This window comes from Myotis nattereri (genome assembly GCF_964212035.1).
Source record: "Myotis nattereri genome assembly, chromosome: 3".
Taxonomy (NCBI): Eukaryota; Metazoa; Chordata; class Mammalia; order Chiroptera; family Vespertilionidae; genus Myotis; species Myotis nattereri.
This window is the reverse complement of record NC_138077.1, coordinates 133,469,187-133,497,146: the sequence shown is the minus strand read 5'-3', so window position 1 is coordinate 133,497,146 and position 27,960 is coordinate 133,469,187. Positions and strand designations below refer to the sequence as shown.

The 27,960-nt window shown below is 47.2% G+C and overlaps 1 protein-coding gene across 7 annotated transcripts in view; it reads right to left on the bottom strand.

Moving 5' to 3' along the window:
• PHACTR1 (phosphatase and actin regulator 1) overlaps nucleotides 1-27,960 on the bottom strand; it is a 507,187-nt gene that overhangs the window by 7,227 nt on the left and 472,000 nt on the right. For all 7 annotated transcript variants that reach the window (XM_081085614.1, XM_081085612.1, XM_081085613.1 and 4 more), the window contains 2 exons: nucleotides 8,302-8,357; nucleotides 3,427-3,488 (listed from right to left, as the gene is read on the bottom strand). In XM_081085614.1, coding sequence (XP_080941740.1) covers nucleotides 3,427-3,488; nucleotides 8,302-8,357 — 118 coding nt within the window. The remainder of the gene's footprint in view (nucleotides 1-3,426; nucleotides 3,489-8,301; nucleotides 8,358-27,960) is intronic.

Here is a 27,960-nt window from a genome sequence, read left to right as displayed (position 1 = left end):
AGATGCAATCCTACCACAATTGCCTACAGAACACACACACACCAGGGAATCCAACCACCTGGCTGTTTCACTGTCTCATGCCGCTGCCATACACCTTCCTGGTGCCGGAACGCTCCACTCGCTGCCAACGGCCCGCAGCTTCCTCCAGGCCAGTGGTGGGAAGACCTGGGGATCAGAGGCCTCTGGGGCCAGGGCAAGGCCCACCCGCCTGGACTATGGAACGCCACCCCCCCCCCCCCAGGTGGTTCTGGTCTGCCCTAGAGCAGCCCTGGTTCTCCTGGGACAGGACATTTGGCCTCAGTGCTGGCCCGTCACAGGAAACCAGAGGTCTCTCAGGCTCCACGGCCAGAACTGTACACAACAGTGGCGGTCCAGCCTGCCTCTACACTGTGCGTGTGGGAGCTTTTGTCATTAAAATACATAAAAACATGTAACGTTCACCACATTTACCCCAGGTGCAGGAGGTTCCCACTCAGAAGCCCCAGTTTGTGCTGCTTAGGACTTGCAAGGTTCACCCCAGGGTGCTGGTCAAAAGGTATTATTTTCAAAGTGTGCCACGACACCAAAACGTTGTTAAGCATGGCATTTGTAATTTATGTTTCTGCAAATCACGACCTGGATTTTACTAATAGTCTGTCGATGGCAGAGTCTGGTGTGAACAGAAAAGTAAGTGTTAGCTCTGAAGGTCAGGGAGCATTTTCCATGCCTGGGTCCCACAGGAACCTTAGACACAAGCTCTCCAAGTCAGCAAGGCACTTCCCCAAGTGCCAAGGGAGGCGCTGAGGAGGGGTCTTCTGCTGGGAGAGTCTCAGGTGGTATGTGGGCCGACCAACCAATGGCCGCCGAGATTCCTTGTGAGCGTGGGCTCGTGCCCCTGCCACGTGGGGCTCGGGAGGTGTCCCTTTAGCTTGTGGCTGGTTGTAGCCACTGGGGCATGTGAACCCAGGGTCCTCCTCAGATGCGGAGGAGCTGATCTTGGAGTCAGAGTTGATTTTGTAGGGAGAGGTAAGAGCAGGGGTTGGTAGTGCTATGTATCAACCTATGGCAGCAATAATATTTGCAACCAAATACTCAACAAGAGTAATTAATTGAGACCCATATTTCAGTATTAATATAACCTGACTCAAGTGGATTTCTTCCCTCCCTTCCTCATCTCTTCCCATCCTTCCGTCCATTTAGCTAGCTAGCATTTTTTTTTGAAGGGGAAGGAAGGCATTTATTAAAAGACAAAACACAAATTTCAGGTATCAATCTGGCTGAAGAAAATGGCTGCTCTGTGGCTATGAGCATCAGCTATTGTGTTTTATCTTTCTCACTCGTACATTAAAATGAACTAGAACCGCAAGAACTAGAAATCCTCGGGCTGAGGGAAGTAACTGAAAAGCAGCCACCAGCGCTGGCATCTGGTCTTGTGCGATCAAAGCCCCAGAGAAAGGGAAGGTGCCCAGAGGCCGGAGGTGTGGATTCTCCACCTGCTGGGAGCTCACATCTCTCTCCACAGAGACGTGAAAGCTGCTTCTAGTCTCTCCCTTAAAGCCGACCCCTTCACTCAAGCTCATTATTTCTAATTCCCCAAGCCAGTCCCCGGGGAAGGACAGGAAACCAGGAGGAGGAAGAGGCATTGATCTTCTCTGGGAGACCTGCAAACATGATGGGCTTTCTGAGGTGCCTGTCCCCGTGCAACCCACCCCAGGGGAGATGGGTGTGAGAGGAACCCTCCTCCCTTTCCCCTTGCCAAATGATGCAATTTTTCTCTACAAAACTATATATACTTTTTAAATATGAATTTTTAAATTGATTTTAGAGAGGAAGGGAGAGGACTAGAGAGATAAAAATTTCGAGAGAGACATGGATTGGCTGCCTCCTGCACACCCCCTATTGGGGATCAAGCCTGCAACCCGGGCATGTGCCCTGACCGGGAATCAAACCATTGGTTCATGGGTCAATGCTCAATCATTGAGCCACACCGGCCAGGCTATATACTTCTTTTAAAGAGATAAGAATTAGATGGATGTTTAAGTATTTACCTATTATTAGTTTTTAGAAACCCTAAAGTTTAGGAGAATTTTTGGGTGCCAGCAATCAACTCCAATGAACTTTATGAAAACTGGATTTTCATTTTTTTTTTTGTGAATGTCTAGACCTTTCTGTACCAGAAATGAACCTCTTTTTGATACTGTAGTCATTTCAAGGTCACACTTAGAACAAGCTAACATACTTCCCCTCCCATCATCCTCACTACTCACTCTCAGGACAAAGGGTGCCTTGTGTCCAAAGACTGGATGGTCTTAAGGTAAAGAATCAGATGGTGGCTGGGGTGAGGGCACCTGGATGAAGTGAGCTCACTTAGCTCTTGCTCTAGTTCCCACCAGGGGCATGCCAGCTTGTCACTGGCCCTCGGGCACTTGTGTATCCTACTCCTTTTCATTGGGATGGCGTTTGGCTTGTGGCCAGAAGTCCTGGATGCGCTAAGGGAGAGGAGAGTGTTGAGAAACACAAGTCATCACCTTAGTAATTGGTGTGATATTTTAGGGTCTTTGAATGTCTTCCTTTGTATAATATTTCTAGGGAGAAGCATCCATTAACAAACATTTTAAAAATTGATTTTAATGGGACTCTTAACTGTCTGAGTTTTGAGAGCCTTTCTCTCAAGATGGTTCCTGCAGGAGGCTGACTGAAACCACTCTCGTCTGACAGAACATACTATACTATCTTGTGTGTCATCAATTAATTAAACTTGCCAACAGCATCCAGGAACAGCCTCAATAAGAGTTTCTTATTAAAGAGACCACTCATGCAGAATTAAACCCATTTGGGTCTACTGTGCATTGCCAAGCCATCTATTTTTGGGGTTAAACATATATAAAAATTCTAGTTTATGGCTTCTATCTTAAGTGCTTTTCAAACATCTTCAAACATTTATCGGTACTTTAGGCTTTTTCCTGATTCAGTACTCCAAATTGATTTAGCATAATCGAGTTAAACTGTTCTTAGTTAATAGGTAAGGAATAGTATCAGGGAGGCAAGGACCATTCACACATTCCCAAGGTCATAGCAAGTAACTTACATTCGAACTATGGATTTTGGCCATGAGTTTCTGATTGCTTGATGGCTAATGGTACACTTTTAAAAATAAAACGTTCACTGTAATTGAAAAGGTAATGCACTTGACATCAAGTTGCTTGGGGGCAGGTGAGTGTCACAAAAATCAGGCAGCACAGAATGTCACCAGACAAGACTGAAAGTCACGCAGCTGAGTTGACCGTGGCCCCGTGGAGAGGTCCTGGAGAGTCAAGACAGCTGCCCACTCTGCCAGGGGAGATGTCTCCCCGTGGGCCGGGCAGCTGCAGGCCAGAGGCCAGCAGAGGGCCCAGGAGCGGACCGCCGCCCTCCCTCTCCTGCCCCAGCTCTCGTGAACTTCCTCACCTTTCGAGTTAGCCTCCTCTTGATCTCTCTTTTCTCCTCTTGTTCCTCTTGTTCATTCCGAGCTGAAAGAAACATTTAAGATGCTTGGGATTTTGTGGACAGTGTTGCACACAGGAGCATACTATGAGCCCTTGAGGCTCCGGGCCAAGCACCTCACAGGAGAGGGGAAGAGGAAGCTTGTGTCTCCTACCCTGGCCTTGCTTCTGCCTGTGGGGACACTTTCAGTCTGGTGGCAAGCAGGCTGACCTGCCTATTTTGGTTCCTTTCTGTCCCCTGGGGTTTCCAGTCTCCCGGCAGCATTGCTGGGTGAGAAGTGTAGCTGGTAAGACAAGGAGGGAGGTCCTAAAAGAGCGGGTGCCATCAGCAGGGAGGTGGGGCTCCCTTCTCTGGACAGCACAAAGGCCTCCCCCCACTGTGCCCCCAGCCTCACAGTCACTGCAGGGCTCATTGTGATGTGGCCCTCAGGTCCGTGCTCTGTGGGAGTAGAACCCAAGACCGGCCCGTGGGGGTGCCTGCCACCTGTGCAGAAACAAGATGAGGAAAGCAAAGGCTAGCCTGGCTGCACGAAGAGGAATTTCCAAACGCTCACCTTTCGCAAGCCCTGCTTCCATTAATTCTTTGAATCTTCTGAGAAGTCCACTGAGCATGTGTGCGGCCAGAGTGTGGGGAACAACGGCCTGCATTGGGACCTTTAAGGAGTGCCTTAGAGGAGCAGGCCCCGGAGCCGGCACGTTGTCAGCTTAATATGTGGGTGACTTGTTCCTCAGATGTTTACAGAGTCGCAGGTAAGAGGGTCTGGGGAAAGGAGCAGAGGTTTGAAGGACAGACCCCGTGGGCTTATTTCTCCTTTCGAGCTAACGGAATGACCTTGAACATCACTTCCTTCTGGGAGCGGAATGGAAGCATGGCTCTAAGTATAATATTGTTTAAAAGCAAGAGAGTCAAAGGTCTCTGCTTCTCACCCGCTGGATTCAAATGGCATTGTGAAAGGTAGCTGCTTCGAGCTGATCTTGGCACAGGGCACACAAAAGAGTGCCCTCTGAAACTGGTTCTCACATCTTAAAATCACTAGTGTTTAACTATATTTCAATAACTGAATTAATGTATCGCATCATGCACACTTGCAATTCAGTCATTCCAATACAGGGCAGATCTCTAACAGAGGGGAGACCCTGTGCACAGAAGTGGGTCCCACCCTGCCCTCCTGTCAGCCCTGACGGCAGGCAGCAGCCACAGACAGCCACTCCTCCTGCTGGAGGAACGATGCCGGTCAGTGCAGAGCTCAGGGGCACGATCCCTGTGGGGATCAGGATGCTGTATGGGGGCAGCACCAGAGATGCCATGGCCTGCCGTGGGCCGAGGTCCCCAGAGGCCCCCACGGTAGCCTGCGCCACAGTGCCCCTGGCCACCCACGCAAAAGCTCCTTCTTTCAGATGTAAAGATCTGATCTCCCTCTCAGAGTTCCTATAAAAATGCAAATTTCTTTTGGATAAAAACCCATTAAACTAGTTAGCCATTAACACCCTAGTATGCACTAACCTTACAGAGATAAATAAGTTGGGTGGCAGACAGCAAGACTCGGAAGAAGGGGAGAGCCCAGACAGCTGCATTTGCAGGTGGCAGGGAGGGAAAGGACTAGTCTGAGTGGGGGTGCCAAGGAGGCAGCTCGGGCGATTGGTTAAAATAAAATGTTCAGGGTATTAGAGCCATGAGGGGCTGAGAAACCACCTAGCCTCCCACTCTTCGTTTGTAAAAGAGGATGGGGAAGCCCAGAGGATGAAGTGGCTGCTCACAGGATACACGGCTAATTAGACAGACAGCCCACTCTTCTCCCCGGGGACACTGCCCTAGTGTCTGGCCCTCCTTACTGGTCACTGGCCTCAGGCTCTAGTCAGGGCTCCCTCACCCTACAGGCCCCTTTGCAAGCCTCGAGTGGCATTCTGTGGCAGAGCACAGAGCCGTCATCTCCTATGTGCAATTCTTAGGTCCCCCTCAGGGGTGGGGCCCCAAGACCACCTATGGGATCTATACCTTTAGTTCAAAGCCATTTACAAACCCAGGGTAACGTTTTCTCAGGCCAGTGATACCAAGGCAACCCCACTAGGCAACTGGGGAGAGAGGCCAGGACATCATCACACCTGCTGCCACCATCAGAGTGTGCTCATTGTGTGCTCAGGTGTGCACCGTGCCTCACTGGTTGCTGACAAAGCAAGCACTGACTACAGGGCCGGCAGGGTGGGGCTGGATGCCAGACCCAGACCTTGCTTCATAGAGCGCCTTCCCTAGCACCCTTGGAGACTTCCCTAGCACTCTCGGAGAGATGGCTCCTCACATGATTTAAACTCAGAAAATAAGCTTTAGAACAGCGGTTCTCAACCTGTGGGTCGCAACCCTTTGGGGGTCGAACGACCCTTTCACAGGGGTTGCTTAAGACCATTGGAAAGCACATATATAATTACATATTGTTTTTGTGATTAATCACTATGCTTTAATTATGTTCAATTTGTAACAATGAAAATACATCTTGCATATCAGATATTTACATTATGATTCATAACAGTAGCAAAATTATAATTATGAAGTAGCAACAAAAATAATTTTATGGTTGGGGGCCACCACAACATGAGGACTGTATTAAAGGGTCGCGGCATCAGGAAGGTTGAGAACCACTGCTTTAGAACGATTTGTTGGAGGGCCCACTAAAAATTTCTTGTTTCACAATCAAATGGGAAAAAAGAAAAAGAAAAACTTATTTAGGATGCAATGTTCCAGAATGATGGGGAAAAATAGGAGCCCACAGGAAAAAATGAGTTTATTTCCAACAAGTTTTGGAACTGTGAAATGATCAAGCTGTTTGAATCCGGTCAACTAGTTCTTTAACTTGCAGCTATTTGAATAGGACAAGGAGGAGAAACTAGAAGGAAACATGGAAACAACCCTCTAAGCTGCCTAGATCGCCTGAATCTAAGCCCCCCAGGCTTACTCGACATGAGCAGCTGCCTCTAAGATGTATTTGTCTGGACGGCAATAAAAGACCCAAGTCAAGGGGCCAGCTGCGATCTCCCAGGGGTCTGGGTAAGCGGGTGTGTATGTGTTTGGGGGGGTGGGGGGGAGGGGGGTTGGGGGTGGGAGCTGTGCTCAGGAAGCCAGAGGTGAGCTGGGCTTTGACACCACCTCTTTTCAAAACCCTCACTTTTGCTGAGAAGAACTATCTTCTGAAACCTGAAGTTTTCAGCTTCTTTAGGTTTAGGAGTCAGTCAGAGGCCACCAATATAACCTGGCCCATGTACAGACACTCCTTCAGAAGACAACAGATCCCTGTTAGGCCTGTGCATGGGGGTGAAGAGGCAGCGGGAGGAGGAAGCACATTTACCTGATTTGTTATTTTAGGAATAAATAGAAGGTTTTCTGTTTTTCTTTCTCTCCAACAACAGAGAGTTTATAATAGAACAGGTATCAGGTTGGGCCAAAAGTGCTCTCTTGACCATGGAAGTCATCTGAAAAAGTTCTAACTCTGTTTGACAGCATATTATGCTTACAAACCTTAGTGGGTGCCCCTTGTTAGAAATATATACATAAATTCCTAGAGACCTAGACAGAGAAAGGCCAGACCTAAGTATAGCAGCCACTGAGGAAGGAAGCAGTGGCCCGAGGGCACAGGTGGCCGGCAGGGTGCCAAGGGCAGTCACCAGGCAGATGAGAGCTCCTGCCCAGTCCCCCAGCCTTCCCAGGGGAAATGAACAGCTCACCCTCAGTGAACTATCCCACGCAGACCAGGTCTGCTGACCAGGTCAAAGACCGCAGGGAGGAAGCGGAGAAACGTAAAACCAAGAACATTTCCGTCTGTTCTAAGTGGAAATACCCTCCCACGCAAACAGGTTTCACATGATCGGAGCGTGTGTGAGCGCGGGCACACGTGCACAGCGTAGCATTTCTATGAAATTCTAGTTCTCTTTTTTGGAGAGCAATTAGCAGGGGATGTGCGTGTAGGAAGGCAGGGTATTGAATTACACTACGAATATTGGTTGGCCATCTTGCGAAAAGTGTTCATGAGTGTGGTAGCAATGGCTGAGTAGAATGTGAGCAGAGACTTCATTGTTTAATTGTCGTACCAGTGTCCATGAGGTACTTGATGTCTTTTAATATTATATACTTATTATATAATACTAATATTAATACTAATACTAATATATATAAATTTTTAAGCACCAAGTGGATTCTCTGTACATAGTCAAATATCTCTGTGTCCTAAACCAAACAAGGGGCTGGCTTATTTTTTCTGTCCACAGCCACAGCGACAGTGAGTTTTTCTTGAATGAGGGCATTAGGCAGACACCCCAGCAGCCAGCTTGGGGTCGGGGAGGGAATGAGAGATGAACACAAAGCATTTTTTCTTGGAAATGCTTCCCTAGACTTTAAATTTAGTGTTCAGAGGGACGAGGGTTTGATCAACAGCAGCCAGGTGCAATGGGAAGTCACGTTTTCTAGTCCCAGGTTTCAACTGGCCATTTGCCTTATTTTTGCCTTCAATGTAGTATTTGCAGTTTTCAAGGCAATTCTGGTTTAAAGGTGACGCTCCCTCACCTCACAATCCTTGGGTGACAAGTGCTCTCACAACACATTTTCAGCTTCTCTCTGACTTACAGCCCACCACAAGGAAGGGGTGTCTGGAGCCGCTAAGGAGCCACGTGGATTGGAACCTGCCCTGGGTGGGGAGCTGGCCTTGGCTGTCCTGACACGCAGGGAGGGAGCCTCAGCCGCCACCTTCCCAACCAATTCCACCCACGCACAAGGGACAGACCTTGCGGCCGGCCACTAAATCATAACTAAAGCCACCACACAGACATCAGGATTGCCGAGGGCTTAGTCACTTACGTTTCAAAATGTTCCTTTGCTCCAACTCCTCTGCAGTGGGCCTCTGGCTCAGCCGCCTGCGGAAAAAGTCCAGGAAAAGTTTTTGGACCATATCATATCCTCCTTGGATCATTAATCTCTCCCCTCGTAAGTACATGAGGCAGAGCCGGTGGCCCGAGTTCCTGTTCCATCCTGGGCTCTGAAGGACTGACTAGCACCACAGCCTCAGTTCCTCAATTTCAACCCCAGGACAGGCGCCCCACGTCACGGCACCAGCGGACCCACCCCCTTCCTCCTGCAGGCCCCTCCTAGCCTGCTCCTCCAGTGCCCCAGGCAAGGGACCTCTCTCCACAGAAGTCCCTTTCTTTCCTTGTGGCCTCTGCACTTGGGACCTTGGCCGCTGCCTTTCTCTCCAACCCTGAGGCTAGAGCCTGCTTCCTGCCATGTTTGTGCAGAGCCGGTTAGAATATAAAGAGGCCCATGGCCCCAGGGAGATGCAAGAAGCTTGTCTGTCTGCAAAGAACAATAGGTGCTCTTCTCATCTCCACTCATCACTATGGGCCTATTAGCTCTGGAATGACAACTGAACAGGAACCCAAGCGACACTCCTGTTGCCCAGCACATAATTTAACCATAACTAGTGAGACAGAAAGGCCATGAACCTGCGATGATGCAACAGCAGGGGGTGGTGACAGACAGTGGTCAGGCACCACAAAGTGACAGAAGTCACCAGAGAATGGGAAGGGCACCAAAGGGGAGAACTGCGTGCTTGTACACCAGTGTGACGTTCCAGGAATGGTCAACACAAACCCAGTGGGCCTCAGTATCCAGAGGCATTCGTATTTGTGAAGCTCTTGGGAATTCTTTAACAACCCCTCCATTGCCCAGCATTCCGCATCCCCCATTGGGATGAGGTGTGCCGGGTAATTGTGGAAGGAGCTGGAGGCTTCTCAAAGTCTTCCGCTGGGGCTGACGGGATGGAAAGGAGCGCTCTCCTCGTAGTAGAGGTTCCGGTCCCTCCCCAAGTATCTGCAACCAGTGTCTGAAGTGCCAGCTCTTTACACATTAGGATCTGGAGACCCAGATGTCAATGTAAATATTTTAAATTCGATGCTCTTGTTCTCTTTATTGAGCTGGGCCAGAAAACAGTCCGCTCGTGATAGCCCAGCGTCAACACCACCTGCTGTAGACAGCTAGGAGGGGGCTGCAGCGCCAGAGAAAGAACTTTTGGTCAGCATTCTGGAAACTGCTAGAAACTGTATTCCAACGCATTTTAAGTTTATAGCTGCATGTTTGGAGGTTCTAAACTTGGACTCAGCAGTCTTGAAGTCCTTTCTGAACTGGCTTCTCATCTGCAGGAGGAGATGTGAGATCACACAACTGAGCAAACGTCACGGATCTGGAATGCAGCCACTGGCTCCGCTTAGAATGAGCTTCTGAGAGGCTCTCAATTTATCTTCTCCAAAAAGACTTGCTTTTTTTTTACAGGGAAGCACAGCTAACTGAATGGGACCATTTGGTAGCAGCACCCAGGTGTTGAATGAAGCCAGGGCTCTGAGACAATGTTTTGAACAAGCCCTCCAGATTCAAGGTGGAGCTTGCTTCTTGGAAGTCGGCCTACTGTTTTAGGGTCTCGGCCAGAAGTGTCTGCAGAATTTGCCCATTGGCTTGTGCCAAGCAGCCCATCCGTTCCATTTCAGACGCGCTGTCTGGTTCTGTCTGGGTTTTGTTTTTCTTAGGGGTTATGTTTGGAGGGGACAAGACAACAGTGACTAAACTATAACCAGAGAAAATTCTGTTATTAACCAGGCAGCTTTTTGTCAAACACACATGGTTTCTAATGAGGGCCTTTATGTTTCATTTCTCTTGAAAGGATCTGAGGACCTCCAGGCTAATCATAGCTATAACATGTAGCTAAGCCCTCCTGAAGGGCACGTGCTATAATTAGCTGTTTGACTTTGAAAATGAGATTGGGTAGGAAAGTGGGATTGCGGCATTGTAATGACCAAGCTCTAAACAGCACCGGGGCTAAGAGGCCTGGGTTCTAGTTCTGGCTCTGCTCTGAGCCTATTTTCCTTGGACAAAGCCTTGGACCCTGCTGGGTCTGTGCTCTTTTATCCTGCAAAGAAATAGTAATTTAATAGCTAATGCTGATGCCACCCCTGAAATGTGCAGGCGTGGTTCTAAGGACTGTATGTGTGCAAATTCATTTACTCTTCATCGCAGCCCTCTGAGGTAGCATGGACTATCATTTCCGTTGTACAGATGGGAAAATGGAGGCACAGAAAGTTGCATACCTTGCCCCAGGTCACATGGCTAGCACATGACAGGGCGAGGACCTAAATCCAGGCATTCTGTGTCTGTAATCTCAATACTCTTAACTAGTGTGTTAGCTTCCTATGGCTGCTGTAACAAATTAGCACAAATTCAGTGGCTTACAACAACACAAATTGATTATCTTACAGTTCTGGTGGTCAGGAGTCCAAAATGCATTTCATGGGGCCAAAAGCAAGCGTAAACTGTAGTGTGAGCCTCTGGAAGGAGGACAGAGTGTTCCCAGGCTTTTCTCAGCTTCGAGGCTTCCCGCACCCCTGTGCCCGTTCCAACCAGCAGAGCCGCACCTGCAGCCCCTCTCCGACTCTGGCCCTCCTGCCTACTCATTTAAGGACCCTGTGGTTACAACCGGCCCGCCCAGGTTACACAGAGTAACCTCATCTCAAGAGCCTTAATCACAGCTGAAAAGTCCCTTTCGCCATCAAAGGTGACATGCTCATAGGTTTGGGGACTAGGACATGGACATCTTTTAGGGGCCGATATTCTGTGTGCCACACCATATGCCTTACTAGTCAGGAGCTGCAAACTGATCTCTGCTGGGCTGGGTTTGACTCTACAACTTCTCCATAGCAGGCTCAGATGCTAGAATTTTCCACCCGAATGCCTCTAGATAGGGCGATAGCCCAGTCCCCAGCACTTTGAGAACACGTGTGAGTGTAGTGACCTTTGTCCTAATTCTTCCTTTCCAATCATTCTGGCCCCCTGGGCTCTGAGTTTGAGAGCCCTGGATGAGATCACCAAGTCATAAGAATTCTAACCTTTGTTTTCCTTCTTTCACCCACCAATCTACCCATCATCTACTAAGAACCCCATTGAGGACTGAGCACCCGGCAGTTCTTAAGGAGCAGACAGCTTAGAGGAGCACAATAGTGATTAAACTTTGCATGTGAAAATTGGACCAACAATTTTCAGGAGCTGGACTGTAATAATAAAATGATAAGGAACTTGGAGATGATACAGACTTCCACGGCAGTTTAGAAGGCACTCTAGATTCTTGCAGCACCTCAGGTTGGCACTCTGGAGTGTTAGCCAGGTCAGTACCTATGTGGAAGTAGAGCTGGGCACACGGCAAAACTGTGAAGGAGATAATGTGGGAGTTCTGTCTTGATTCTACCTCCTGTCCCCCTCCCTACCACCCCCCACCCCCCACCCCAAGTCCCTGGAATGAAGTAATTTGCTCTATCTTATTCCTGTCCAGACCTGTTCTTACAAACAAATGCTATATACTCGGCCATATTCAATTGTAAATTATTTCATTTCACAAATTATTTGAGTGCTAGCTCTGGGCCAGGTTTTGTGTTAGGCTCTGAGGTACAGAGATGAGCAAAAACAGATCGAGGCCCTGCCCTTCTGGAACTTAAAGACTGGAAGGGCTGAGAGAGACAGTCATTAACCACACACAGAACTGTCTATAAGATGTAACTGTAGGAAGGGCTTCCATGATGAGTCACCTGGGGCAGCGATACTGGGATCTGACCAAATTAGGGCATTAGGAAAAGCTTCCCAGAGGAAGTGACATTGTGCCCAGATCTGAAGAATGGAGGACGCCCGGTTGCTGGAGTGGAGCGAGCAAGGAGAAGAAGATGGAGGGAAACTAGGCAGGGGCCAGGCCGCGTGGCCATATAGTTTCTTTTTTAAAAAAATGTTTTTATTGATTTTTAGGGAGAGAGATAGAGATCTAAAAACATTGATGAGAGAAGAACATCATTGATTGGCTACCTCCTGCATGCCCCCCACTGGGGATTGAGCCCACAACTTGGGCATGCAAACCGGGCATGTGCCCTGACCAGGAATAGAACCGGTGACTTCCTGGTCCCTGGGTCAATGCTCAACCGTTGAGTCACACCGGATGGGCCCCACAAGATCTTGATCTTTTTATTATTTTTTAAAATAGATTTTTATTGATTTCAGAGAGGAAGAGAGGGGTAGAGAGAAACATCAATGATGAGAGAGAATCATTGACTGTCTGCCTCTTGCATATCCCCCACTGGGGGATCAAGCATGCAACCCAGGCATGTGCCCTTGACAGGAATCGAACCTGGAACCCTTCAGTCCACAGGCCGATGCTCTATCTGCTGAGCCAAACTAGGGCAGGATCTTGGTCTTTATCTGAGGAGCAATGTGAAGCCATCAAAGAGTGTAAATTTTAAGGTGGGCGAGGAGAGGAGTGAATGAACATTTCAGATTTATAAGACACTACATTGATCGTTATACAGAGAATGGATTGGGGGAGGCAAGAGGCAGTTTGAGTAGAGGCCTCAGAAGGCTGTTTGCATACCTGGTAGAGGCTGATGGACACGTGGGCTAAGTAAGGTATGGTGGTAGGCGAGCACGTTTTTAGGAAGCCAAGTTGACAGGCTATAGAGACAGCCTATATGGATGGAGCGGGAAGGAAGAGGTGCACAGGGTACCTCCAGGTCTCATAACTTACACAGCAGGATGAATAGCAATGCCAATCATTGAGACGGGAACACAGGGAGGGAGCCAGCACATTTAGGGGAAGGGTAGAAGAAAATATGAGTTTGGGTTTAGATCTGTTGGATCAGAAAGCTTTTGTGATATCAGAATGGAGATGTCAAGGCAGCTGGATATTGAGCTCAGTGGGCAAAAGTCTAGGCCAGTGATAGAAATTTGTGGCAAGTCTGCAAGAGATGATATTTGAAGCCAGGAGTATGGAGAGAACATAGAATGAGAAGAGAAGGGGGCTTAGGATTGTGGATGAAAGGGGCCACGTGCTAACCTGGAGTAACTCAGGGAAAGCCTGTGTGGCGGCCTTGCAAACTCAAGGGACCTAAAATAACCACAAAGGATGGTCTGAGATGAAAACCTTTTAATTAAAAAGCAGTTTATAGTGGGTAGTCAGTCCTAGGGCAGGATCTTCTCTGACAAAGATCAACTTTACTGGGCCTATTGTCTTTTTGCATCTAAGATAATGTATCTGGTATCTGTGGAATGTTAGGGTAACATGTAACTTCCTTTTTTCCGGACCCCTCAGGGCACAACAAATGGCACAAGAGCAGCTGCAGACCACAAATTCCCTCATTGTTAGTTGTCCGGTTAATTGTTGACGGTTAATTATCCTTTGCCCACCTGTGTAAAAGAGGTATGTGTCTTATCTTACTTTTTATCCAGTCCCAGAGGTTTCCCCGCTTTTGCTTTCTCCCACCTGCCTACCATTGGATTTCATGTAACCCACTTATGTCTTTTCCTTTGATTGTATAAAACAAGGTGAAAACGCCATTCTCCAGAGCATTATCCCAATACATTGAGATTCTGCTTCCCAGCAATTGTCAACAGTCTGGCTCAAATGAACTCACAAAAATTCCTTACAGGTTTAAATGTTTCTTGTGTTAACAGGATGGAGCCTTATAGAATTCCAATAGTTAATGCTAAGACTACGGAAAAAAACCTGTCAGGAAGTTAGAAGAAAGGCTGTGCATGGAGACAGATAAAAATTAGATTGTCACACCAGGAAGACTGTCTCCTCTTTAAGGAAGCAAAGCAAGCGACGGGCGTGGCCAACAGAGTGCTGAGTCTGCATGCTGCTCAAAGGTCGGATGAGGCCTGAAAAAATGCCCAGTGGGTTTAGCACCAAGTAGGTGATTAGCCACCTCACCCGGAGCTCTTTCAGTGGCTGCTGGGACGGAAACCAGGCTGCAGGGGGTTAAGAACAGAGGTGAGAGAAAGGACATAACAAGTATGGAGGACTCTTCCATGGAGCCTGACTTTGAAGGGGACCAGAGAGTTGGAATTGAAGGAGGCTATAGCGAGGTTTATATTTTTTCATGGGAGAAGACTGAACACATTTAATGAGAAGAATCCAGATTAAGTGGTGGTGGTGGTGAGAAACTAAATATATATGGAGGGAGAAGTCTCAACTGATAGTGCAGGTGCTCTGAGAAGCCGGGGGTAGGCGGGTGGGAGGGGGGGTAGGGGGTAGGTAGGATCCAAGGGACAGAGAAGGTCTTACCTTTCACATGGAGGGCGGACAGCCCTTCACTGTGACAGGAGGAAGGAGGGTAGAGGGTGTTGTATGAAGGTCTGTATATTAGGGTATTGAATTAAGAAAGGAGTTCCCAATTATTGGCTCCTTCTTACTCTTTCAAGTTGGAATATAATAAAGATGACTTATGTTAGTTAAATATATTACGTTTTCTTGAGGGATGTGTCTTTGAACAGAGCCAAATTCTGAAGCTCTAGCTTCAGAATTCTAATCATCAGAATTTTAGGGGAACACCCAGGGCTGCCTGCCACCAAGTAAAGCAGCTATTGCTGGGTTCCTTGTGAGATCTACCTGGTGCAGAAGTATTGGTTATTAGAAAGCTGAATAACAGCACAATTGCTATATTAACAAAGAGATAACTTTATAATTCCAAGGAGCCCAAAACTCCAAGAATAAAAGTAGAGATGCCTTCGGAATGCGCTGTCTCTCTTACCCGCAACTTGCTAATAAATTTAAGTAATTGTATCTGATGTAGGCTAATATTAAATAATAATTTTTTTCCTGACTATATATTTAGACATGACCATGCTAGGTGGCAAGGAAAACCTTTATGGGAATTAAACATTTACATGAAATGAATCCAACACTTTTGCCCTGGACAGCATTGCTTAGTGGTCAGAGCATCGGCCTGCACAGTGGAGGGTTGTGGTTTTGATTCCCACTTGTGAGGGGAAGAGGCAACCAATCCATGTGTTTTTCTCACATGGATGTTTCTCTCCTCTCTTCGCTCTTCTCTCTCTCTCCCCACCTCTCTCCTTCCCCTCTCCCTCCTTTCCACTCTCTCTCTAAAAATCAATAGAAAAAAATATTCTCACTCCTTGGGTGAAGATTAAAAAAATTTTAAAAAATGAATCCAACACACTTATATGAAACAAATCCAAAAGTAAACATTCAGTGTACTTTCAAGTGATCTATTTAAATAACTTTGCTATTACCTGGTTTATAAGATACCTCTGAGTAGCAAAATTGTTTCCATGGCTCAAATGATTTCTTCTCTACTGTGGACCACAGTTAAATGCGTTCTATTTACTGTGAACTGAAAAAATCACTGAATTTCCTTTTAAATGCCACATGCCATCAATCGCCATATATGAGACTTCTATTTTATTTCAGCATTGAGAATGGATCTTTCTATCAGTCTTAACAACTATTACCACACCAGTAACCATAAACAAGCAAGCAAACAGACCACACTTCAGTTTGGCCTTGGGATAAGGAGAATGCTAGAGAATGTGGTGGCAAGATGCTTTAAATATATGCAAAGCCGGGGAGCGCTGTCTTTGTGCATCACAGCATCTCCCCAAGAAGTGACAAAACCCATGCCCTTTTTGCGGGCCTGACTCTTGGGGGCCCACAAGGATGTGTTCTGCTGTGTGTGCTAATGAGCCTTCTGCAGGCTTTAGAACAAGGTCACAGCCTTCATTAGCCTTTACAGCTGCTTATTGTTTTGAGAGCCCTGATTTTAAAGTTTGGATCTCTGAAGCTGTATCTCATTTCAGGAAAAATAAAAACAGAATTAACTTAGGTTTTCTCCATCTCAGCCCCAGAGGGAGATCACGCCTTCTCAGACAGATGGAAAGAGAAGAGACAAAGGTACTCATGGAGAATGATAGAAAACAAGGTCTTGTCTCCTAAGGCAGGAGAGACAGGGTTTCCACAGATGCCCTCTGTGGGAAACACAAGTGGACACGGTGTGGGGAGAAGCACTGAATTTTCTCCCCTCCACCTTCCTCAGAACTTTCCTGAGAACCTGTCTATTCCATGAGAACTGGGCCATTTCTGTCTTTTTTCCCCCCAAGATATGTTTTTATTGATTTTAGAGAGAGGAAGGAAGAGGGGGAGAGAGATAGAAACATCAATGATGAGAGAGAATCATTGATCAGCTGCCTCCAGCACACCCCCTACTGGGGATGGAGCCCACAACCTGGGCATGTACCCTGACCAGAATTGAACCCTGACCTCCTGGTTCATGGGTTGATGCTCAACCACTGAGCCATACTAGCCAGGCAGAACTGAGTCATTTCTGTCTGGCCTTAGTCATCACTACATAACCACTTCCTACATGGCCATGGAGAACATAATAGGTTCTCATTTGGCAATTACATATGCTCCTTCGATGATCTCAGCAACAAGCATGATTTCAGGTAGCATCCAGATGCCAGTGACTCCAAAATCTGTACCTCCAGTTGTACTTCTGAGTTCCAGACCATCTTTCCAGCTGCCGCCTTTTAGTCCTACAGGCTGTCAGACTTAAAGGGTTCCAAATGAAATAATCCATCTTCTTTCTCTCCTGTCCAGATAGTTCTGGATCCCACCCCCAGTGAGCTTCCCAGGCCAGGACACTGGGCATCACCATCATCTGTACTTCCTCCTCAACAGCCAATCAATCACCAATCAATCATCCTTCTGTCCCATCACCCGGGAGAGCAGGCCACCAGCATCTCTCCTGGTTGCTGCCAGCCTGTCCCACTCCGGTCCTCTTTCAGCCCAGAGAGAATGGTCTTTCTAAGAGGCAAGTTTGATCACACACTCTCTGCTTGAAAACTGTGCGTGCCTTCCCAGTGCCTGTAGGAGGGAGTCAAAACACTCAGTGTCCTGTAAGTGCCTTCATGATCGGGACGCTTGCCAAGAATCTCCCCCATCCTGTCCTTCAGACATAAAGGTCCATTCTTGCTTCCTTCTGTATTTGCACGCTCTTCCTTATATCTAAACAGTCTTTCCATTCCCCTTTGTCTGGCTAACTGATGATAATCCCCACCGCAGCTTAAACCTTGCACACTGTTTCCTCTGTAACCAAGCTTTTGGTTAAGGTGCCTCTACAGCATGTGCTAGTGGTCCTGCACCCCCTATCCTGGCGCTGCTTATACTTCCCCTATTGTCCACCTCATGCGCTGGACCCTGGGGCTGAAGCTCCGTAGGGTGGGGCCATGCCTACCCCATTCAGCACCATGGGCATATAACTTGGGCACTTGCACAGGGGCCTCTGCTTAGAAGAGCCCTTAGAAGGGGTTTAATGCTCTGCTGTCATTTTGAAAATTTCCATAGTTTTTGAACTAGAAACCCCTCATTTGCTCACCGTGGCATCTGTAGAGCCTAGCACTGAGTCTGGTAATTGGAGATATTTAACGTTTATGAAGTTATTAAATGAATGACTATCCCTTGTCTTTAATCTTTCCCTCTTTCTAGTTCTTTCCCTAAGGCAGTGGTCGGCAAACTCATTAGTCAACAGAGCCAAATATCAACAGTACAACATTGAAATTTCTTTTAAGAGCCAAATTTTTTAAACTTAAACTATAGGTAGGTACATTGTTATTAACTTAATTAGAGTACTCCTAAGCTGGCCTTTGCTAAAAATGTCCTCAACCTGATTGAGGTACATTCGCTGAGGTCGACCCCTTCCAACTCTCCCATCCACACTCGTCTTGTATACTTGTTTCATCTCCTTTCATTCATCCTCTCTATATGTCCAAACCATCTCAACATACCTTTCTCAATCCTCGACACTACTTCTTCTTTCACTCCACAACGTTCCCTAAAATTAACTTAATAAACTTTACTTAAAGTTTTAAGTCAACTTCGCACTGTACGTGCGTACCCGCACATGGTATTTTGTGGAAGAGCCACACTCAAGGGGCCAAAGAGCTGCATGTGGCTCGTGAGCCGCGGTTTGCCGACCACTGCCCTAGGGCAAACACGTGTGTTCTCATTTGAAACAGATAAAACAACACCATTCCCCTAACCCTACCTCCTCCTCCAGTAAACTCCATCTCCCCCTGCTCCTGGCTGCCAGGCCTCTCAAAAGACCCATTGCAATGTGGCTTCTGTAACCACTGTACCACACTGGTTCTCAACTGGGGACGATTTTGCCACCCCCGATCCTGAGGTACGTTTGGCAACTTCTGGAGACATACTGGGTTGTCATCACTGTGGAGGACGCTACTGGCATGCAGTGGGTTAGGGCCACCGATGCTGCCCAGTATCCTATGATGCACAGAACAGCTCCTACAACAAAGAATGACCCGGTCCGGGGCTTCAGCAGTGCTGAGGGGGAGAAACTTTGCTCTACTGAACCAGTTCTTGTGAAGGTCATTGATGAGTTAACTGCCAAATCCTGTGGCCTCTGTGGGGGCCCCCCATTTTACTTGACCTTTATCATGACACCTTTGACTAATAGCTACTTCTTCAACCTTTTTCTTCCCAAGGTTTTCAAGGGCCTCCCATCCTCTTTTCCCACCTCTTTATTTCCTGCTCGTCAGGTTTCACAGATAATGGGAGCCCCAGAGGTGCCCTCATTCAGGATGACTCAAGCGTCAGGCTCTGTATGCATGCCAGGGACCCAGGTGAGTCCACTACTCTACAGGCGTGGCCCCCAGACAGGCTGGTGCTCCTCTCTGAGCCTCGGCCTTTCCACCTCTGCGCAGTGGAGAAGGGAATTGATGGCCAGTCTCTCAGACTCCCTAGAACTTTGGTGCCAAGAAAGGGCAGAGGAGGAGGATGGGGGAAGGGAAGGCCATAGCTAGATGTTTCATTTCTCTGCTAACAACCTTCAGCGGCTTGACATGGCACTGAGTCAAGTTTAAATGGCCTCCTTACCATGCCCCGAAGCGCTGTGTAACATGCTTTGTTCACCTTCACTTTCTTATTCTCCTTGAGATAAAGATAACCCTGTCACGCACACCCGTGTATTAGGGAAGCTGCCATGCCCCCTTCTGGCTCTTACCTGACAGACCAGCATCTCGCCTGCTGTGTTCCCATCTTGATCATGGCCTCATCCATCATGCTGATAATACACATTTACACGAAGATCTCCACCAGACCGCGAATGCCCCGAAGGCAAAAATGATGCCTTATTTATCTCTGTGTTTACAGACGTAACACAGCACCTGGCACCAAGAAGGGCTCAAGAGATGTTTGATAGTTAAATAACTTAATATTCCTTATAACCCAAGAGTTGTGCCCCTGGGTATGACCAGAAGCCAGGGCATGAAGGTGTCCCTGCCCCCAGAGAGGTTCCTCTGGGCAGGCTGAAGAGCAGCTTTGCTTTTATACCTCAGTTACTATCCTTCCCACCTCTTCTCTCTGTAAACCAGGGAGCACAACTCTTAAAACTGTTCCTCTATCCCCAACTCCTTCCAGGTACTGTGGAAGGCAACTAGACAGACATGAGCAGAGCAAGGACGATGGGCCAGGTACAGAAGGTCACAAGGGTGGAAAGCCCCAGGTGCCGGGGGTGAGGGGTGGGGGTGGGGGACCTCGCCCTCAGGGTGGCCTTTCCTCCCCAAGCATATCGCTGGTCATAAGGTTTGGACCCCCTGATCTTTCCTCCCTAGAGATAACATCTAGGCCTCAGTTGTATTTCAGCTCCAGGACCAGACAAGTAACAAAACCAGCCACAGCTGTACTCAGGGCCAGCTGCACTGAATAATGACCCCCTGCCCTGGTGCTAGTCAACCAGTGGAGACCACGACCCAGAAATGACACACCTGGAAAGCTGCTGAATATTCTATTAAGATCTTCCCCTGGGAGCTCCCCTAAAATCTCCCATCCTCTTTAAAACCCTCAGGACCTAGTGCCCAGAACACTCTCCATCCCGGAGCATGCCTTGCCCTTCCCTTTCCTGCCGCCCCGCCCCCTCCCGGCCCCAGGAACATTACCATTAGCTTCCTCACTTGCAACTCCCAGGGCCCTTCCTTTACCTCTTTAACTTGTTTCCTAAGCCCATTTCTTGTAGAAATTACTTCTACCTCTGTGATTTAACAAACGTTCTCTTACAGTTTGGGCCTTGGCTTTGAATACTTTCCTTCAGTACTGGTTTGGTTTTGACCCCACCAGTCAGACACCTGGTGCTATTCCCGCTGCCTACACAGCACTTCAGTCAGTAATGTTCAATTCGTTCCCGCATCATTCTCCTTGAACTGCTAACACATAGCCTGCCTATAGCATAGGAAAGAGCTCAGAGGGGAAATGAATTGGGATCCAGAGCCCTGCCTCCTGGCCCGCCTTCACCATTAACCAGAAGGTCACTTGGGTACATTACCTGGCTTTCCCTCTCTGCACCCAGTGTCACCACGTGACAAATGGCCATAACGGTGCCTAGGAGTGCTGAGAGGACTGACTGAGAATGAGATGTGGAAGACCCCTTTAAAAATAAATATAAAGCATAAAATATTACTGTTAGTAACTTGAGAAAAGTCTCTTAACCTCAAGAGAGAAGTGTTTTTGGATTTAATTCCTGGAGGCTATGGCCCCAGTGTAAGGCCCCTATGGTGTTATAAAATAATATAATTAATATACTCTAATAAGGTATGAGATAAGGTATCATAAGGTAATAACCAGGGAAAACATTGAAGTAATATTGAAATCAGTTTGGGACTGAGTGTTGCTAGGCATCAAAACCATTGAAAAGACCCAACAGTATGAACTGAGAGCCCGCATAGTGAATATGTTCAGTGTTGTTAGGGTTATGAGACATAATATTAGCACCCAGGAAGATCACACTTTGAAAGAGTATCTGAGTTACAATATAAATTAAGATAGTTACTGAAGTTAAACAAAGAACATACTCATTTCACTAAGGCCATCTTTACATAAGAATCAATCAAAACAAATGTGCAGACAATGTGATATCACAAGATAAGGCATGTGCCCTGGCCAGCTTGGCTCTGTGGATAGCGTCAGCCTGCGGACTGGGGGGTCCCTGGTTCGATTCCGGCCAAGGGCACATGCCTGGGTTTCGGGCTCGATCCCCAGTGGGGTTGTGCCAGAGGCAGCCTATCAAAGTTTCTCTCTCATCGATGTTTCTCTCTCTCCCCTCTCCCTTCCTCTCTGATATCAATAAAGAAATTTTTTTTTAAAAAAGTTAAAGAATGTGGGAATTAAGAAAATGTCCACTATTCTAGGTACTACTTTAAAGAGACCAAGCCAATTTGATCACCTTTAGCTTAATCTGCATGAGTCTGTCCATCCATCCTTCTGTACATACACATTCATGATGCTGTCCATCTCTTCCTTCCTTCCTTCCTTCCTTCCTTCCTTCCTTCCTTCCTTCCTTCCTTCCTCTCTCTCTCTCTTTCTTTCTTTCTTTCTTTCTTTCTTTCTTTCTTTCTTTCTTCCTTCCTTCCTTCCTTCCTTCCTTCCTTCCTCTCTCTCTCTCTTTCTTCCTTCCTTTCTTTCTTTCTTTCTTTCTTTCTTTCTTTCTTTCTTTCTTTCCTCCTTCCTTTCTTCCTTTCTTTCCTCCCTCCCTTCCTTCCTTCCTTCCTTCCTTTCTCTCTCTCTCTCTCTCTCTCCCTTCCTTCCTCCTTCCCTTCTTTCTTTCTTTCTTTCTTTCTTTCTTTCTTTCTTTCTTTCTTTCCTCCCTCCCTCCCTCCCTCCCTCCCTCCCTCCCTCCCTTCCTTCCTTCCTTCCTTCCTTTCTTTCTCTCTCTCTCTCTCTCTCTCTCTCTCCCCCTTCCTTCCTTCTTCCCTCCTTTCTTTCTTTCTTTCTTTCTTTCTTTCTTTCTTTCTTTCTTTCTTCTTCTTTCTTTCTTTCTTTCCTCCCTCCCTCCCTCCCTCCCTCCCTCCCTCCCTCCCTCCCTTCCTTCCTTCCTTCCTTCCTTCCTTCCTTCCTTTCTCTCTCTCTCTCTCTCTCTCTCTCTCTCTCTCTCTCTCCCTTCCTCCCTCCCTCCCTCCCTCCCTCCCTCCCTCCCTCCCTCCCTCCCTCCCTCCCTCCCTTCTTTCTTTCTTTCTTTCTTTCTTTCTTTCTTTCTTTCTTTCTTTCTTTCTTTCTTTCTTTCTTTCTTTCCATCTCCTAATAGATAGCTCTACTGTGTTTCCATTGTAAAAGTTAACATTCTCCTTAGGAGCACAAAGCATTTTTTTAATAACCTTCTATTGGCCTTCAACAAGTTTAGTACGATCTGGTAAGAGGTCAAGGCCAAAGACTGAAACTGTGTCAGAACCAGTGCATTAGTACCGTCCTAATTCCATGCTTCACTAGTCTGGTGGGAACAAACACCATCCTTCAGTTATAACTTCACACTCATCCTCGGTCCTGTAGCATTTTGTCTATTTTCCTAATCTCTGTCATTTCCATGGTTTCTGAGTGAGTGTTCTTGACCCTGTAGCATATTAGAATAACCTGTATTACCTTTAACAATACCACTGGCTGGGCCACACTCTTAACCAATTAAATCAGACTATAATAGGGCAGAGCTCAGTTACTGATAAACAATTTGCACAGCTTCCCAGGTAATTTGAATTGCATTCAGAACTGTGAGGCACTCCTTTAACTCAGTGCTTCAGTGTGGTCCCTGGACCAGCAGCATTGAATCCTCTGGAAACTCATTAACTATGCAAATTCTTGGACTCCAGACCTATGGAATCAGAAACTCTGGGAGTGAAGCTGTGTGTGTGTGTGTGTGTGTGTGTGTGTGTGTGTTTTAGAATGTGTTTTTTATTGATTTTTAGAGAGAGGGGAAGGCAGAGGGAGAGAGATAGAAACATCAACATAGATCGGATGCCTCCAGCATGCCCCCTACTTGGGATCGAGCCTGAAACTGGGGCTTGTGCCCTGACTGGAATCAAACCATGACCTCCTGGTTCATAGGTTGACACTCAACCACTGAGTCACACTGGCTGGGCTGTCTGTGTTGTTTTAACACAGGAGACACCACATAGGAACCTCCAGGATATTTGCATGCACATTAAAGTGTGAGAACAAGGACTCTGGATGGTACTATAGAAAGGTGGAGGAGGCTGCTTCCATGGCTGAGTGGGCTATAGTAGAGGCAATAGGTAAGCTTAGAGAGCATGTGAGGTTTTGAAGATATTCTGTACAACCTGAAAGGGGTTCAGTCATTAACTTCACTGAAGTTAGGAGAGAAATGAAGCAGGCAAGGTATTGGTTTCCACACAAGAGGAAGACTTGAGATTTATTTTCTATCTTATGGAAATAAAAAGATCTGGAAGGAGCTAGGAGCTATAACTTAGACAAATAGGTATAACATTTATTTAGTATTTATTTTGCTTCAATGTGATTCAAGATATATGTGCTGAATATTTTCCAGATAAGGTGCCAGGTAGGTGGGAATTAAAAAGATAAATATGATATATGTAATTAAAATTTGTGGAGTTAGAAATGTGTTAGCCTACTGGCCTTGGGGAGCTAACAGGTAGGTCTTTCTTGGTTCAGAACTTATCTCCTTTCTTAACCTTTGCATCTGAGAATCTTCCACATTTCTTTTTTTTAAAGATTTTTATTGATTTCAGAGAGGAAAGGAGAGGGAAGAGAGACAGAAACACCAATGATGAGAGAGAATCATTGATTGGCTGCCCCTGCATGCCCCACACCAGGGTCTCAAGCCCACAACTCAGCATGCGCTCTGACTGGGAATTGAACCGTGACCTCCTGGCTTATAGGTCAACACTCAACCACTGAGGCATGCCAGCTGGGTTCCCATATACCTGTAACTTCTTTATATAGAAAGAGAGTCCCAGTCTATTGCTTTCTTGATTCTAATGAAAGATATAATTAATAGTAATATACATGAGTCACACTGAGAAACAGATTCCTATCACTTGTCAACTCCGGTTGTTTGACAAACATTGTCGGAAGCTCTGTGTTGGAGAGGCTTCTTTAGCCTGCCCACATCTTTGTAAATAGTCCTATTGTGAATAACTTCTCCTCAAGTTATCATAATGAGTGAACCCTCTGTTTCCTTGATGGATGGGAAGATCATTGTGGGGAAAATCTTTGATGAAGTTTTTGTGAAGCTATTCAGATTTGAGACACTGAGGAAAACCAGAGGAGAAGGAGACACTTGCTTTAATAGTCACTTAAACATATCAACCTTGCTGATCAAGAGTGACAGATGACATTCTAATTGGATTATCTTTGTACCTTTTCTCTTTAGAGGTAGAGGATCAAACTGGGTACCAGGTGCCAACCAAGAAGAGTAAGTCAAGAAAAATATTCAGATGACTTACATACATTATTCTCTGTGTCACACAAACATATAATCTCCAATCTTGGAAAATTATTCCAATTATTTCTGGGAGTCCCCACTTGATTTTTAACATGTCACCAAAGCAAGTCCTGCTGTTACCAAGTGTCATTGGCCATTTCCCCCCTTGTATGTGTTGGCCCCTTTAGTGAGGTCTCCTGCCTTCACTGCTGGAAAAGCCATGTGAGGATACCTGGTCACCTTACCGCTAAGTGATGCCTGCTCCACACGAGGGCACAGATGTCCATGTCAATGGGGCTGACCTCCCACAAGAAAGCAGCCCTTTGGTGGACCCAGGACATGCTCAGCAAACATGCCCACAGCTGTCTGAATCTCAGCGAAAGATCTGATTCAGGCTCATGCAGGAACTTCTGGTCCACGTGGGCATCCAGATAGTCTTTCTTAACTTGAGCCTTACCTAGGTATCCCTGTATGTACTGTGTATGCTACTTCTTTAAAGAATATTGCTTCTGATGAACACAGGTCTCAGGGCAAGGACAAACAGTGATTCAAATGAAGGGAGAGCGCTCTGGGGTCACTGCTGAGTGGCTGTGGAGGACAGTATCATGGTTATGTGGGTGTGCACAGCTCAGACAACACAAAGATGTGATAGAGGATACATTTAATTTATTCATCCACTCATTCATTCACAAAATACGGTGGTTCCAGATTTCCCTGATGCCTCTGCTTTGTGGGTTTGCCATAAACAACATATTCAGCCCTTGGTTACTTGCAAAGAAGGCAAGGGATGGAAAGTAGGAAGTAGGGCCCCTGGATGTCTCCTTTCCTTCCTGCCCTGACACCCTGACACCTCCAGGAGCCCCAGAATGTGGTGCAGCCCATTCCTTTTTTACATTCACTCCCAAAGGGCCAGTCTCGCCCTGGGGCACTTCCCAAGGAGGGTAAGAGGGTGGAAGCTGAGGCAGAGCGCAGGGGCAGCGGGCAGGAATCCCCAGCCTCCTTTGCCCTGTAGTCAACGGGGCTGTAGTTCTTTTCTCCAGCTGCTTCCCAAGACCTCTACTGCTCTCCTACTTCTGGAAAAAATCACAACTCACATGCAGATGAGACCCCAAACTGTTTAGAAACCTGGAAACACAAAAACACCAGAGTCCCAGATGCATGAGTGGAGAATTTGGTCAAATTCTTTTTCAAAGCTTTCTCTAGTTCTTTATCAAACGTCTCTTGTCCCCTACTGCCTCCTGATCCATCACTCTACAATTTTAAATACAAAGCTTCATTTTTAAACCAGCAGTCTTAGAGCCCAAAGGAGTGGTATAGGGTAGTTATTCTCATTAAACCCGACATGCTTTCCCACGCCTGGCATCTCTCAGAACTACGTTTTTCTATATATGTGGCGTAACAACAAGAACAGACTCCCCCACTCAGACCTTTTGGGGGAGGTTCTGGCAGCATGATGGATTTTGGGAATGTCTCACCAATCTGGATTTGCATCTTTGCATTCTTTGAAACTCTTTCTGTTAATTCTAAAAAGGTCAGGAAACATGGAGTTCTGAAGACGGGATGGGTTTGTTTGTCCAGGAAAGGACCTGCTCACATGGGAACGGGAAAGAGGAGCAAGGACCGAAACGGCGACTGACACGGGGCTTCAAGCAGACTTTCCGCTGATTTTATAGGACTCCTCGCTCATTTCTTGGCCTTATCCATCCAACACAGTGGGAGATCCCCTGCGAGAAGACACTGTCTCCCCTCAAATATGTTCCCCCAAAAGGACCGTGAATTTATAGCACAAATCTAACTGGGGATTGTTAGCTTCCAGCCTGATGAATATTAGTCTTTATAGTTTTCTTAAATTTCCTCACATTCTTGTCACAAAAGATACACAGCACACTCATACATATCACACACACACACACACACACACACACACACACACACACCCTCCTGCATGTGCAGTGTGGTCAGTGTGGCCAGAGGGAGGTCAGAGACCACAGACACTCTGGCCAAGACGGAACACCCCACAGGAGGAGCGGGGACAGCCTGGACAGAATCCATTAGCAGCCCTGGGCTGAGACTGCAACGCCCCTCACAGGAAGCACCAGGGAAACCAAGCCTGAGGTGTCAAATGCACACCCAGCGCTGTCCTGAGGGAAAGGGCTGACTGCACAGCAGTCCCCTCAGGATCAGGAGCCGCCTCCTCCTCCTCCTCCCAGGAGCGCCTGAGGCTGGCCACCCACCTCCGCACGGCTTTCCCAAGAGGTCACTGTGAGGCTGAGCTTGTCTGCAAGCAGAATGTCACATGGCAGACGGGGCCACTCAGAGCCCTGAAAGCCACCTTCTCAGCCAGGCCGGCGCTCCCGGGAGAAGCCAGGGCCAGGGCTAGTGACGGCCACTATAGCGCTCTCTCCTCTATTAGAAGACAGACACTGCCGACATTGGGAGTGTGAGTATAAATACATGCTTTTCTTCATGCAGTAAGTGTTGTGTGGAGGCTTTGTCAGTCTCGTCACCACAGTCTGACATCTATGTGACACTCAGCTTAGGTGTCACCTGCATCCCCTGCCCTGAGGTTGAGCTTTGAGATTAGGCCTGTCCTGTGCCCAAGAAGTCACATGTAAGCATTGGACTCTTGTCGCGGCGGTCCCTCTCTCTAGCCCATACCTTTTCCCGTGGGGCCTGGAGTGCAGCTTCTGCAGCTGAAACAAGAAGACATTCGTCACTGTTGTTGATGTTTATGGTGTGTGGCCTTCCTTTCTCGAGGAAAAATCCACTTTGGAAACGTGTTCCCTCTCTCATGTGCCTGCAGCATCAGGCCCGTAGCGGCTGCCAACGGCTGAGCTGCACTGCCTGCAACGCCACCTGGTTGTCCCTGAAATGGCTTTCTAACTCCTCAGGTAACAAGTCAGGTTTAAGACATGGGACTGTGCCTGGTATACATGGTAAAGCAACACGGTGCTTCCCATCTGGACTAATAAGTAAAAGTGAAATTGTTTTGATGATTAGAGAAATTAGCATAAAAAACACTATTTATGTAGATAAACTTAATTTACCCCTCTAATGGAGATGCTTTAAGCATATGCACTTCCTGAATGACTCCTCTGCCAGTGCTGTGAGCTCAAGGCCACCTTCTCCAACTGTCCCCAGTCCGAACCCTTGACTACACCATCTCTTCTTCAGAGTGTCCCACAGGAAGTACTGTAGGTTTGAGGGCATATGGTCTCCACTCCACCACTATAGGGCGAAAGTAGCTACAGACAACACAGAAATGAATCAGCTTGTCTGTGTTCCAATAAAGCTTTATTTACACAGACAGGCAGCAGGCTGGGTTTGGCTCTCAGCCTGTAGCTTGCCAGCTCCTGCCACAAAGTGTCACCAGTGCCTGAAAAGTGTCCTTGAAACACCAACC